The sequence below is a fragment of the Gastrolobium bilobum genome, unplaced genomic scaffold (assembly GCF_033153095.1).
Source record: "Gastrolobium bilobum isolate Gb01-03AN ecotype WA unplaced genomic scaffold, APGP_CSIRO_Gbil_v1 utg8959, whole genome shotgun sequence".
NCBI classification, from domain to species: domain Eukaryota; kingdom Viridiplantae; phylum Streptophyta; class Magnoliopsida; order Fabales; family Fabaceae; genus Gastrolobium; species Gastrolobium bilobum.
In genome coordinates, this window is record NW_026899316.1 from 739,190 (window position 1) to 754,211 (window position 15,022).

The window sequence follows — 15,022 nt, forward strand, 5'->3', positions numbered from 1 at the left end:
TAAAAATATAAGTCACATAACTATATAAGATACAAGTCCAAAAACATTAAAAGAGAAAATTGAATTTAAAAAAATGAAATTAGGTTTTTAAAAAATAAAAAATAAAAAAATTGAGTTTAAGTAAAAACGGTAAAAAAAATATAAAAACTTCTGTTTCTACCATTTTTACATTTCTACACAATATTTTTACCTGTTTCTACCAAAGATCATTTTTACTTACACTTTAACACGTTTTTACACTGCATTTCTACCGTTTTTGCGTTTTTATCCAACTTTTTTGTGTGCATAAACTTCATCAAATCAATTTAAAAGTTAAATAATGCCACAACAAGTTAATAATTGTGACACTGGTGAGAGATGTGAATTTTCATCCATTACTGTCCTTACCTCCTTTTTATGTCTTTACCTAAACTTTGGTTTAACCACCAGGTTTTTTTTTACAAAAAGAAAAAGAAAAAGAAAGTAAACATATATAAGAAAATTAATTATAAAAAAAACTGTTCGATATTCAACATTTTATAACATAATGAGTTTGGACAAAAAAGAAAAAAAATAGAAAAGACTGTGTGTCAACGTTGTATTATAACAAAGGGAATAATCTGCGTTAGAGAAATCACTTCAACAATATTCACATTTCCATAAAATACACACAAGAAATTGAAATATGCAATAATATAAAGTTAAAATATACCGTACGAGAATACATGAATGCAACTGGGGAAATTCGAGCTCAGAGTTAGACAGTGTGTCCTTAGAATAATTTCACCCTCTCTATTAATGTAGTGGCACTTCCACATAGAACAGCCACATCAAAATCAACATATGTCTGACCAATCGCACTAGAGAAGAGGAATGAACATGCATGTACAAAACTAATCGAGAAACCCATATTAAAATTATAATTCTCTTTTTATTTATTAAAAACGTTACGTCACAATTTAAATGACACTCTTTCATGAATGAAACGATACATCTGTTCAAAGAAAAACTATACATCTTTTCAAAGTTATGATTTTTGGAAGTTCAACTTACATAACTGTTTTCAGATAGTGCAAGGGATCCCAACTTAACTCACGGTTTTTGCCATTGTGGGAGTTACACAAGCTAATTCTTCTTAAATTTTAATATTTTATAGTAGACACCTAAAGATTTAATTCGAGGTATCACAAGCTTAATTTGGGTAAGTAATGAGAGAGGTATGAATTTTTGAAGTCGGACAACTCGAATCGCCATTGTGTTTTGCGATTCTGGGCAGCCTGTACACAATTTGACTTTGGGGACAAACCAATATACATAATCACCTCAAACTTTAGGGTAATATAGATGACATCTCAAGCTTTAAAATGAGTATCATGAGCCTCATTTGACCAAAGGATGAGGGAGATATCACACTCCAAAGTCAAATGTACATATCCACAATTTTCAGAATTTTGGCAACTCATTTTTCATTTAAACCAACATACATTTTACACCTACACCCATCAAAATTCAAATGATACACATATTTCTCTCTCAAACATTTCCTCAAACACCTTACCTATACCATTTTGCCTATTGTTTACATGTTCATTTTGCATTTACAACTCCATCCATTAGGTTTTTCCAACCAAATCATCATCATCAACAACAAACATCCACAATTCAAACTCTTGGCATATATTCTTCCCCACTCAACTCAAAACTCTAAAGACAAGGCATAATCATTAAAACCTAACATGCTCTTAAACATGCAAGACTTCAGAATCAAAATTGGAACCATAGGAATAGAGATTTCTTACCTCTAATCAACAATCCAAGGCCCAAAGATCATCCACCAAGCTTGGCTCATCAAAAACCCCACTTTCTTGACCTTGTGCCACAAAATTGGAGAGGGGAGGAACTCTCCACACACTCAAATTCAGCCCAAACCAAGTAGTAGAATGGATTCAGCCCACACTCTTCACACACTATCAAAATCGTGTAATGCACTTTTGTATTTGGTTGAGTGAGGATGGAGAAATCAAGAGAGGAAGAAACTTGAAAATCTAGCTCTATATGGAGAGAGAGGAGGAAGAAAGGTGAGTGAATAGTGTCCTTTAAGTGATTTTAGGCTTATATTAACATGAGGTCTTTTAACGGATATTTTCTTTTCTCTTAATTTCACTTAACTTGGTATTCACTCAAATCTACGGATATAATTTTATTTACATTCTCTTATATTCCATACAGAATATTTTAAGCTACTCACAGATGAATTCTGACACTGTTTCCGAAACATGCACTGTGAATTACTAACTGTGCAATTTTGCACGCAAAACTGTTAAAATTCTAAACTTATTACTTTTGGCCTAAAAATGACTTTTATGGCATATATTGGATTTGAACATACGTTTATTGAACTTTTTCAGGTTGCTGAACTCTACCGGTTGCCTAAACGACGGTACAAAATACTCAGCAGAACACGTTTTACGATATTTTAGCAAAAAATGTCATACTATACAATTTTTTGGTTCTGAACTCATATATGGCATCAGAATTGCCAAATTAGGTCTCTAACATCATTTTGCATATTTTCGAGCTTAATTGCTACACAACAGTGCAGAATACCCGGTAGAAGTCACTGTTCATGACCTAGTCATGATTACAGTCAAAACACTCGAAATCACATTCTGAATCTAATTATGATATTTAAATCCTTAAATTAAATCTCTAACTAAGATTTACCAGTTATGATCGTTATATTCACCAACACAAAGGATGACTCGAATTCGAAAAGAGAAATCACAATAAATGGCTCAACCTCCTACTAAAAGGAAAAAGGTAGTCGAATGATATATATGTTATTGTATTTCATTATGTTGTTTATATGTTTTTAATTTTATGGTTATCTTGTATTAATAGATGGCTGCAAGAGGAGGAAAATAGAATGATGCCTTTTTGGCACATAATGAAGGTCCATCAGTCGAACAGTTACATTGCATAACATTATCATCAAGCAACGACGTGGGAGCATAGCTTATGTTGGAGACCATGTTGGAATTTGTAGTTTTTTAGGGGTGCTTAATTGTGGAAAGCATTTTAGATTGTTTGATTTTGGACAAATTTTTGGTACTTGATTTTTTGGACAGGTTTTAAAGTGAAAAATTGTATAATTTTTTGGCTAGAAGAAGGTGACTTTTGTATGGATTTTTGGCTGGAAGAATGTGATTTTTTGGTCAAACTTTGTTTATTGTAGTCTTGAGACTGGTTAATCAGTGTTTTGTTTAGAAGCTAAAATGAGCTTTGTAGTACCATCACTTGATTCTATTGGTAAGTTTTTCTCTGCAGACAGAACCTCCATTTTGCTCTCTTTTGTTTGGAAGCAACAAGTGTGGGAATCTTGGTGTCAGATTTATACATGACCTAGATAGTTTTTTTTTTTTTTGGGTAAACTCCTAGATAATTTTTGAATTGAATGAATGATATCATAGATTTTGGATTTTTTTTTTTTAATTTTTAACTGTTTTTGAATTTAGTTTAAACTTTAACACCGTTAGTTAAATTTGGATGGAAAAAAAGTGGAGGAGGATACGTAATTGATTATGAATCAAAGCATTATTTCAGGGAGGCAAATGATTTAGAACCAAACCGGATGGGAGGGTTTATGAAGTTTTCCCTTTAAAATTTTAAAGATATATATAAAGAAAATGAACTTATAAATAATTTTTCCTTTTAATTACAGTTGACTTCAAACGCATTTAACTTACAACATAATTGTAATTCATTTCAAATATTCTTTATTTTTAATTTTTTTTATCTTTGAAGAAAAATACGAATTTACACTGTCTGGTTGAATACTCAACAGTAACATGACGAGTTTGGTTAAAAAAATTGTGAAACAAAATAGCTCAACCATGTCTAATAAAAAGATGGTGGAATTTTTAAATTATAAATTTATAATGCGTAAATGACATATGTAACATTAAAGTTTGATATTAATCCACATCTCATAAACTTGCATTACTTCTCCAGCACATATATAATAAGGGGAAAGTACTTCTTATGTGACTGCAGAAGGGAAAACTTGCAGCAACACAGGGTACGCGTCCGAATCCTGATTTTTTTTTGTTTTTTGTTTTTTGATAGAATCTGCACGTGTATCCTAGGATCCGCACGTGTATCCTAGTGTTAAAAATTTACTGCAACTTTTTTCATCAGCAGTCACGTGAGAAGTGAGGGACCATATAATAATTAATTGCATTAAGTTTCCTAAGAGTACAACATGAAGTGATACATCTCCAAATTGACAAGTAAAACAATTCAAAAAGCTATGTGTTTTTTTTTTTATTATGCGCAAAATACTGCTAACATACTATACTAAAAACTTAATGGAACTCTTAACGCCTTTGGAAGTTTAACATCTTGATGGACATGATAAAGATCAATACAAAAGCTACTGCGAATCCAACAACTATAGCTGCAACTACTCCCAAAAAGTCATGCTTGTAACCAAAGTAATTTTTCAAGAACTCTTCTACAGGAACACTTCTTCCATTAATATCAATATTGTGCTTTATATCTCCAAACTGTGAAGCCACCAACCCATACAAAGTCCAAGCTACTGGATTTATCCAACTGTACCATCTCCACCATATTGGGATCCTCTGTCACCCCATGCCAAAAATATATATTATATATATGTATGTATGAAAGAAAGGACATCAATTAATTACGGGGAAAGTACTTCTTATGTGACTGCAGAAGGAAAAAATTGCAGCAACACTTACTTTTATCAGGATACGCGTCCGAATCCTGGTTTTTTTTTTTATAGAATCCGCACGTGTATCCTAGGATCCGCACGTGTATCCTAGTATTAAAAATTTGTTGCAACTTTTCTCATCAGCAGTCACATGAGAAGCGACGGACCCATTAATTATATATTCATATTTTAAAAAGTATAAATCAGCACTTAACATCAAAAGAAGCTAGAACTTACTGGTCTCGGGACTATGAATCCTGAGAAGAGATTCCATAATATAGCGGATGCACTAATAAGTAAAGCAGCAGTGGATGCGTTTGGGGTCATGGCTGCAGTCATCATGCCATAGTAGGTGAAGTACATGAAGGTGAAGAACATGAAGAATAAGTACCATAAAACTTTAGTCACAGCCCACTCAAAACCAATCATTGCATAAACAATAAATCCATAGATCAAGGTTTGTAAAAGAACATAAGGGACTTCAATTATAGCCTGCATGAAAATATGAAGATTAGAAGAAAATAAAATAAAAATAGACATTCAGGTAAATTATGTATTATAATGTATATAAGAAACCGCTTGCCTGAGCAACAGCATATGCCAAAGGAGAATACATTCCAGCAGCCATTTCCCTATAAAAGACTATTCTCTCTACACCCACCACTGATTGAACTGAAGTAGCATTCTTAATACCAATAAGTAAAACAGCAGTATACATAAATCCCATGGAATTAAAGAGATCTTGTGCTTTATCCCTGCAATTAATTTATGTGAAAATTTAGTTTTAGAAACAAATAGAAGCACAAGTTTGAAAACCATAACATTTTTTAGTTTACAGTTTGATCTTACATTTTGGAGCCAAGGTTCCAAAACATGCTCCCAAGCAAGATGGAGAGAAAAATTGTGAAGATAATCCTTATGGTATTGTATAGAGGATTCCGCCAGTAAGACCAATGTTGTTTCCATAAGCAAGCCATGCATTGGACGATCAAGGACCTTGAGTACTTTGAAGGAAAATAAAGCTCCTTCGAACCAGGGGCTGGAGTACTCAATTCTTCAATAAGTGCTTTGTTTCTCCTGAAACAAAATGCCACAGACCAGTTTATATCAGTAAACATTCTATACTGTGAGTCGTGACTAACAACTCATAATAAAAATGATGTACTTTTTGCCATTAAGTGCTGTCTAGCATATTATTTTCAAGTTCTAAAGTTTAATTAGACTTCATACAAATGAAAATACCTGTATAACTCTGAATTTTTGTAAACCTCAGCAAAATCAATCCCCAATTCTATTTCTTTTGCTGAAGTCGTGACTTCCAACATCCATGTTGCTGGGTTGCAGTCATCTCTCATCTTACTGACACCTTGGATTCCCTTCATAACAGAAGTGTGCAAGTAAATGAAATCTTTACCAAGATCAGATAAGTACAAGAAGCATTTCAATTCCGAAATTTCCCAAATTTTAATAATAATTATACCTCAAAGTAACTGATTAAATGGGAAGAATGACATCCAAGTGGCCCCACATATATCTCTTGCCCTCCTTTCTTCATTAGGAAAAGCTAAATTTCATTGAAAATAAAGATCAGAAGGGTAATGGAAGAAAACAGACTAAAAATAAACTTGCTACAATTTTTTAATCTGTTTATTTCACCTCATCAAAAGATTCAAATATATAAATGCTAGGCTGATGAATGGTGCAGACAATTGTTCTTCCAGTGTCCACTATGTTCCTAACTGCTCTCATAACAATAGCAGCAGCTTTTGCATCTAGCCCAGAAGTTGGCTCATCCATGAATATTATAGAAGGATTAGCAACTAGCTCTACAGCAATAGTCAACCTTTTGCGCTGCTCTGTTGAGAGACCGTTAACACCTGGCAATCCAACTATTGCATGCCTTATAGGGTTCAGCTCCACAAGTTCCATGACTTCCTCAATGAACATCTGCAACCATTAGTAAGCTCCAAACTTATTTAACATGGAAGAACACGACAATTTTTTATTTTTATTTTTTGGTTTCCATACTCTTCTTGCTTCCAGCATTATTTTTTATGACACAAATAATTCAAACAATGAATGGTAGTTACAGTTTTGCACTTCTGCAGTCATCTACAGAGAAGACGTACTTGGAAAATTATATATTTACAGATTTGAATCCAGAAGAAACTACAATATTCAAATAATGGCACACCTGCTCATCAATGCATCAATGCAGTGTGACTAAAATAATACATGATATGTGATGCATGCACTATGAGAGATAGAAATACCAAACATGGGATTCAAATACCAACCTTCCTCGTTTCAACATTGATTTCTGCTGACAATCGAAGCCATGCTGAATAGAGCAAGGATTCGTATACCGTAACATGAGGAGAGTGGATGTCATTTTGTTCACAGTATCCAGAAATTCTTGCAAAGGTTTCTTGCTTCTTTGGATATCCAGAAACAGTGATGTTCCCTTCAATATATCCACCAGTTTTTCTATCAGCAAGTACATCCATCAGAGTTGTTTTGCCAGCACCGGTGACACCCATTAGAGCTGTGAGAACACCTGGCCTGAAAGCTCCACTGACACCCTTCAAAAGAACCAACCTATCCTCAAGAACACCCTGGTTCTTCAATTCCTGCAAGTCCAGTGCAAGAATATAATCAAACTAAAACTATAAAGACCTTGAATACATGCATTTTCAATTTGTTTATTGTGTTTATATATTACCTTCGGCATGTCAACAGAATATGTTACTTCATCAAAAGTGATGGAATGTGGTTCAAAAGGAAGAATCATTCCTCTTTTCCTGTTATGTGTAGTCTCTCCTACAGCTTTTTGCTCTGATTTAACAGCCTGATGCTTCTCAAGTGCTGCATAATCAATTTGCTATATTAGTGCATACTTTAGGCTCTTATTTGGTTATAAAACACTTAAGGTAAAAGAAACTCACGGTTCAAGTAAGTGAGAGCAAGGATGTAACCAATGTTGAACAGTATGGTATATCCAATCATTGCCCCTAAACCTATCCAATACCAGTAATACTCAGTGAAGAACCCGCGGGATTTCAAAACTTCAACTCCTAGTGGTTCCATTGAGTTAGGTAGAACCTTTCACATGAACATGCATCCAGACATTAGACTATTTGTATTTGACAAAGAAGCACAAAATTAATGATATAGATTTGTGAAAAAACTTACATGTCTCCAACTTTTCCCTTGGAACTCATTATTGACTAAGGCATTCTGTGCATACATCATAGGTGATATCCAGTAGCCCCATGACCACCATTTTTTGATGTTTTCTGTAAGCATAAAAGCAAAAAAGTAGAGCAGTAGTGTTAGTCTAAGTCTAGAAAAATAATAGGAGAAACATCACCATTGATTTCTTGTATGGATGGTACCTTTGGATAGGACGAAACCACTCATGCAAACAATCAAGGCCAATGCAAACGACCCTAGTGTGGAAGCCACTGACATTTCTCTACCAAGTGCTGCAAGTAATCGGAATAATGCAGAAGCCATTTGATTGGCAAGTGCTAGAAGAATGAATTGCTTTAGAAAACTGCATTACATAAAAAAAAAAAAAAAAAAATAAAAAAAAAAAAAAAACAAGTCCTTATTTGCACAGCATACTTCAAAGTCATTTCACAAGCTTTGGTGAGTAGGTATTGAAAACACAGCTCTTTTACCTTCCAGCTTCTGGATCATAACCAATGACAAAATAGGTGAGGAATTGCCAAACAAAAACTTCAGCAAACGTTATGGGGATTCTTAGGAACCATGAAGGAAGAGCATATGCCCATGAAGGGAAGAAGAGAAAGTCCCTTTGCTTGTAAAAAACGGGAAGCCTCCCCACTGTCATGGCTAGTTCAGCAAATCCATTAAACATAATTACAATATTACCAAAGAACAATGCACCAGCATAAATGATTCCACCAGTCACTGAATTATGGTGCATTTCAGTCCGGAGGAAAACGGTCATGGTGACAATAGCCATCACAGCAATCTTAAAGAAAGAGAAAGATATTAGTAGTGTATTCAGGACATGAAAAGTTAAAAAAATGAAAAACTCCAATGATCAAAATACCTACTTGGCAAAGTTTGAAGATATAGTAAAATGAATTGCGCTTCATGAGTAAATATTCTCTTGATAAGCAAGCTTTAAACAATTCCCATTTTCCCATTCCATACTTGTTGGTTGCCAGAGCAGCTGGGTGGCACTTAGACTTGTCAAATTGAGTAGCAAGTTCATTGCCAAGTCTTCTCCCAACATGAAATGATTGAAATGCCTCAGCAAATTCTCTGGCTGTGACAAATATATAAGGCTTTTCTTTGTGTGTCCAATATTGCTCCTGATCTTTCATTGATGTCACCTACAACATTATAAATAATTACAAGTAGTGAATTACACTCACTTTTTAACCTTGTAGACATGTAGAAAGAAGAATAATTTACACTTACTTCTTGCAAAAAGTCTGCCACGCCTTTCCTCTCAGGACATTCAAAACCCATTGTACCAAAAAATTCAAGCACATGTTCACAGGGACCCTGGTACACAATGTGTCCATCAGAGAGTAGAATTATGTCATCAAAAAGATTGAAAACCTCAGGTGCTGGCTGCAGGAGTGAGATCACAGCAGTTCCTTTGAGAAAGTGGACACATTGCTTCAGTGATTTCACAACTTGAAAAGTTGTCGAGCTATCCAAACCAGTAGATATTTCATCCATGAATAGTGCTTTAGCTGGTCCAACCAACATCTCCCCTAGATTTACAATTATTATTTTTTTTTAAAAAATTCTTACCTAAATCAATTTCTTGAGTTCACTAAACTTGATATGTTTCAAGATCAAATAAGAACAAGCCTGTTCTTTACCTGTTGTTACACGTTTCCTTTGTCCACCAGATATACCTCTTAACATTGCATTTCCCACAAAAGTATCTGCACAGCTCTCCAGTCCCAAAATCTGAAAATATAAAAAAAAAAATTCAACGAGAAATTAACACACAAATTTATATTGCCTTCATGATGATCAGAGAAGGTTTTGAGTGTATGAATTTTACCCTCAAAAAATAATCTGTTAAAAGATTAACTTTCTGGCCTTCAGTTGCCACAGCCTGAGCATTATAAGTCACAAGTCCAATCACTTAGTTGTTAGTCATTCTATTAGTAATTCAAAAGGAAATAGATTATGCATTCAACTTCAATAATTATAACTGATTGCAGATTAACAAGATCAATTTGAAAACTACGGCTTGTTTGCTATTACAACTAATTTTGTCACCCAGAATTCCAAAAATTTAATAAATATGTTGTAACAATTATATTTTATTTTAACAGATCATTTTATTTTATTATTGAACAAATAAAAAATAAAAAAATGAAGGCTGTAACGGATTCAAGCCAAATAGGTGAATCATAACCCTAACAGACAGTCATCTTAATCATACCTTCATATAGACATCGATATCTTTATCAGGGATAATATTTGCCTCTTTTTCTCTTCTAGAAACTTCTGCTAGCATATCTGCACAATAAGAAATATATTATAGTCAAAACTAAGTTATTGTTTCAAACACCAGAGCTTCTGTTTTCAAAATTGTACTAGATGAAACTAAAAAGAAAAAAACAATTGATTACACTAACCATATCGAGCCCCAACACCTTGGAATCTGGCTGAGAAGGCTAAGGTTTCTCTTACGGTCATTTCTCCAATATGAAGATCATTTTGACTGACATAAACAGCTGTTCGCTCGGGTACAAATTCATTAATCCCATGCCCATTATAAGTCACCTTTCCAGAGAACTATTCAAGAATGCACATTTTATTAGCCAAATAACAAAAACTTAAAAAAAATAAAGCAAAAACATGAAATCATATATAGTTAAACAATAAGGTATATTTTCATTTATATCCTAACCTTGAGTTCTGAATCAAGTTTTCCAGCCAAGGCCAACAAGAGAGTGGTCTTTCCAGAACTTGGAGGTCCCAAAAGCAATGTCATCCTGAAGAGGAACAAATGTTACATTGATTTACAATGGTCCTAGCTAATAATTATGCTCCGTTCTTTTTTATAATTACCTGGCAGGTTTTATTATTCCACTAACATCCTGGAGAATATTTATATGTTGTCTTCTTCTTCTTCTAAACATAGAATTCAGTAGGCCCTTTAGAAACCCAAAAAAAAATAAAAAAATAAAAAAGAATTAGTATATTAGAGTCTCCATGAATAAGAATATACAACAAGCTCTATGATGTTCATGTTCATGTTCATGTTCATGTTGAATGTTAGTACTTCTTACATCTACTATATCAAGCATGTAGTTAGTGACAGTGGGCAAAGCTCTGCTTCCTACATGAACTTCTGCTTCCACCTTCAAGTTCTCAAATCTGACTTCTATTGTAGGAAAATCAATACCAACTCTGTGATGTGGAAAAGCCATATCAGTGCATTTCAAAACGCATAAAAAAAGCCAAAAGAAAGGAGAGATTAATGAATGCTCACGTATCAATGCGATTCCTGAGCTTCAACAAAAACTTTTCGTTGTCCTCATCAGCTACTTTCACAAGTCTTTCAAGCAAATCTCTCCTTTCTTGCAACCCAAGTTTCTTGATGTCAATCTCATTAGCCTTCCCATCTTGGTTAGTGAGAAGACCTTTCCTCAAACGTGAAACCGTAGGAAGCCTCTGAATAGCAGCCCATTTGAGAGCTTCTTCATCATCCTCTTGGTGGTGAAAAGAGTTAGAGAAGATTTCCATATCACTGTTCCTCCAATGTGGTGAACTTCTGAAACTCCTCCTATGGCCATCCTCATCACCCTCCATTACCACTTCCCAGATAAACAACCAAAAGCTCCTCCTTTCCTGTTTTCCTGAATGAGTAACAATAGAGGTTGATATATATATATGTTAGAGCAGAAGTTTCCTAATATTGTTGGCTGTTGTGATATGTATCTTATATTGTATTTATTAGGATTATTTCTGTACCTAGTTGCTAGGTTCTTATCGACTTGTTGCACTTCATCAATGGAATGAACAACGAATGTTTGATGCCATTTAACAATATATATATATATATATATATATATATATATATAAGATTCGTTTTTTCTGCGGTTACTGCGGATAAGTTATCTGCAGTAAGCTAATATTCAGTAAGCCAATACGACGTCGTTTTGAGACGGAAATCATGGTGTTTTTGTAATTTTAATTTATTTCAGGGTTATAATAGTCTTTATATTTATAATTTTTTAAGATTTCAATACCAAAACGACATCGTTTTGGGAATAAATGCAGATAACTTATCTGCATTAACTGCAGAAATATTTTTCATATATATATATATATATATATATATATATATATATATATATAATTATTTGTCACCGTGTCAAATTAAAACATAACTTTTGATTTCCACCAATCAATGGTTATTATTTATTGAGAATCAAACTTCTTAATTAATATTAATTTCTAATAAATGATAACAGTTGATTGGTACAAACAAATGGGAAATTCATTTAAGACATTTCTGTTTTATTTCGAAGGTTTGAAAGATATTTAAGTACCCAATAAGCTAAATAAGGCTAAATTTAAAGTTTCTAATCAATGTGGAGTCATTAATGCCACAGCTGGAATACATTTAAGCCTTACCCTTAAGCATTTACGTGTGAATATCGAAGTCAAATGATTTTTTTCCAAAATAAGAGACACTTTCCAAAAAGAAAAAGGAATCAAACAAATTTTTTGGCAAGGATTTTAAATCATATTGGCTTATGGAAAAAGATTGCTTGGGAAGAAAATATTTCAACCAGTATCTGCTAAAATTAATTCTGTTCATATATACACGCGTGAATTTAAAGACCCAACTTATATAATTAACAGAAGGATCTCAAGTTTATAAAATGTGTAGTTTTTCTTTTTCGGTGCTCTCTGTTCTCATATTTCCGAGATAATTAAGATTACATGATAAATGATGTAAACGTAACGGCTGACATCATCATGTAAACGTAACGGCTGACATCAGCTAATAGTTAATCTTTCACACTACTGAAAAGGAAAATGAATATGTAAGGATATTTGTTTGTGCATTAACTTAATCAAATCAATTTAAAAGTTAAATAATTCCACAGCAAGACAATGGTGACACTGTTGAGAGATGTGAATTTTCATTCTTTACTGTACTTGCCTCCTTTTTTTTATGTCTTTACCTAAATTTTGGTTTAACCACCAAGTTTTTTTTATATAAAAAAAGTGTACATATATAAAATAAAGTTTGATTTTTTCTACGGTGAATATAGATAAATATCTATATTGAATCAAAAAAGACGTCAATTTAGGACAGAAATCAAGATTTTTTATAATTATAATTTATTCTAAGTTTATAGTAGTCTTTATCATTATAATTTTTTAATCTCTAAACTCAAAACGACATCATTTTAAGAGTAAAAATATATAACTTATGATGTAAAAGCATTAAAGCCAATAAAAAATAATTATAAACAAAAATTGTTCAATATTCAACAGTTTATAATATAATGAGTTTTGATTAAAAAAATTTGTAGAAGACTATGTGTCAACCGTTATAATAAGATGTAAAAATAATTGAAAACGGATAATCGATATTAAAAAAATCACTTCAACGATATTCATGGTTTTATGAAATATACACAAGAAATTGAAACATGATAATACAAAATTAAAATATAGCGTATGAAAACATATGAATGCAATGAAAGAAAATCTGAGCCCAGTGTTAAAAATTATGTCCTTAAGACAATTTTGTCCTCTTCATGGTGCCCAAAATTCATGAATAATTGTCTCTCATGATAGAACAGATTATCTCTATTCTTGTGGCAGTACTTCACGTAGAATAGTCTAATCGAACTCAACATATGTTTGGTCAATCACACTAGAGTAGAAGAATGAAAATGCATGTATAAAATCAATTGGAAAAAACTCATATTAAAATCCTGATTCTTTATTTATTTATAAAAAAATGTATTGTCACGATTTAAATTACACTCGTTTAAGAATGAAATAACACATCTCTTCAAAGAATAATGACACATTTTTTCAAATTAAACGTTTTATTCATAAAAATAATTAATTTAAAAATTAATTCCAACGTCAACAAAATAGAACAATAATAAACTATTTCTAGATAAAATAATTTTAGTGTCGGGGAAAAAAAGTGTTAATCTCAAGAGAATTATTACTTTACCAATCAATTTTCACTTAAAATGAGAATTTATGATTGTGAAACTATTTGCTTCTCGGTAGCCCGGAACGGAAGAACTCCAATGTTAAGCGTTCTTGATTTGGAGCAATTCTGGGATGGGTGACCTCCTGAGAAGTTTTCCCAAGAAGTGTGCGAGTGAGAAAAAAACACACTGAAAAGTCTCGTGTTAGTATGTGGGGATATTCATTGATTCTTGAAGCGGTCGAGCGTTACAAGTGGTATCAGAGCAAGGTCTCTCTTCCAGTACGGTGTGGTTCGAGGACGAACCAGGCGGAAGCTGATGGGCATGTAACTTCCCGAGCGCTGACGAGGGCGGGGAGTGATCGTCGGTGCGAAAGGGCATGGTGCAAAAGGGCACAAACAAGGAGCAGCTCCTGGCAGGCTTCCAGCGACGGGTGTACATGAATGAATCGAATCAACACCGAAAAAAAGGGATTCTAGAGACTGTGCTGGTATGGGACGGTACAGTTAGGAATAGCTTATAAGAATTAATTGGTACTACCTATACTAAAAGGATGCATATGCTTTTCGGTAGCCCGGAACGGATGAACTCCACAGTTAAGCGTGCTTGACTTGGAGCAATTCTGGGATGGGAGACCCCCTGGGAAGTTTTCCTGGGAAGTGTGCGAGTGAGAAAAAAGCACACTGAAAAGTCTCGTGTTACAACTTTCATTTTTTTCACACTTATGTCAATCATATGTCAATCCACAAGTCAAGATCGTAATTTCTTAAACCCATTTATTAGACCATTTAAGGATGATTACTTGCACCACAAGCAACCACATGGTTTCATACTTACACAGGGTCCTAGAATTACCCCACCAAGCTCTAAAATAACTTTTACAAAATTTAATATTTCTTAGCCCCACAAATTCCTACATGGCCAAAGCCAATTCCAAGAGGATGCTAGGGAGTTTCATCAATTCAATTTACACAACTAATGGTTCTAAAATCCTCACTTGGCCCCTAGATTACTTATGTATCCATATAGTAATTTAATCATAACTTTTGCCCATTCCTCCTTCACAAGGCCTAGGGGTGCACATATAGGGAACCAAGATGTCTTTCGC

The 15,022-nt window shown here is 33.5% G+C and overlaps 1 protein-coding gene across 1 annotated transcript; it reads right to left on the reverse strand.

Annotated features, from left to right (window-relative positions):
* Positions 1-4,355: 4,355 nt before the first annotated feature.
* LOC133289474 (pleiotropic drug resistance protein 1-like) lies at positions 4,356-11,500 on the reverse strand. Its single transcript, XM_061487403.1, has 23 exons — positions 11,217-11,500; positions 11,014-11,134; positions 10,793-10,878; positions 10,632-10,716; positions 10,357-10,516; positions 10,161-10,237; positions 9,774-9,827; positions 9,586-9,676; positions 9,173-9,474; positions 8,803-9,084; positions 8,401-8,717; positions 8,113-8,273; positions 7,910-8,013; positions 7,663-7,819; positions 7,440-7,582; positions 7,015-7,347; positions 6,374-6,664; positions 6,198-6,281; positions 5,960-6,093; positions 5,567-5,794; positions 5,301-5,472; positions 4,955-5,209; positions 4,356-4,622 (listed from the first exon to the last, which is right to left on the reverse strand). The coding sequence occupies exons 1-23, from the start codon at positions 11,468-11,470 to the stop codon at positions 4,356-4,358; spliced, it is 4,158 nt and encodes a 1,385-aa protein (XP_061343387.1). The 5' UTR covers positions 11,471-11,500.
* Between the last annotated feature and the right edge of the window lie 3,522 nt (positions 11,501-15,022).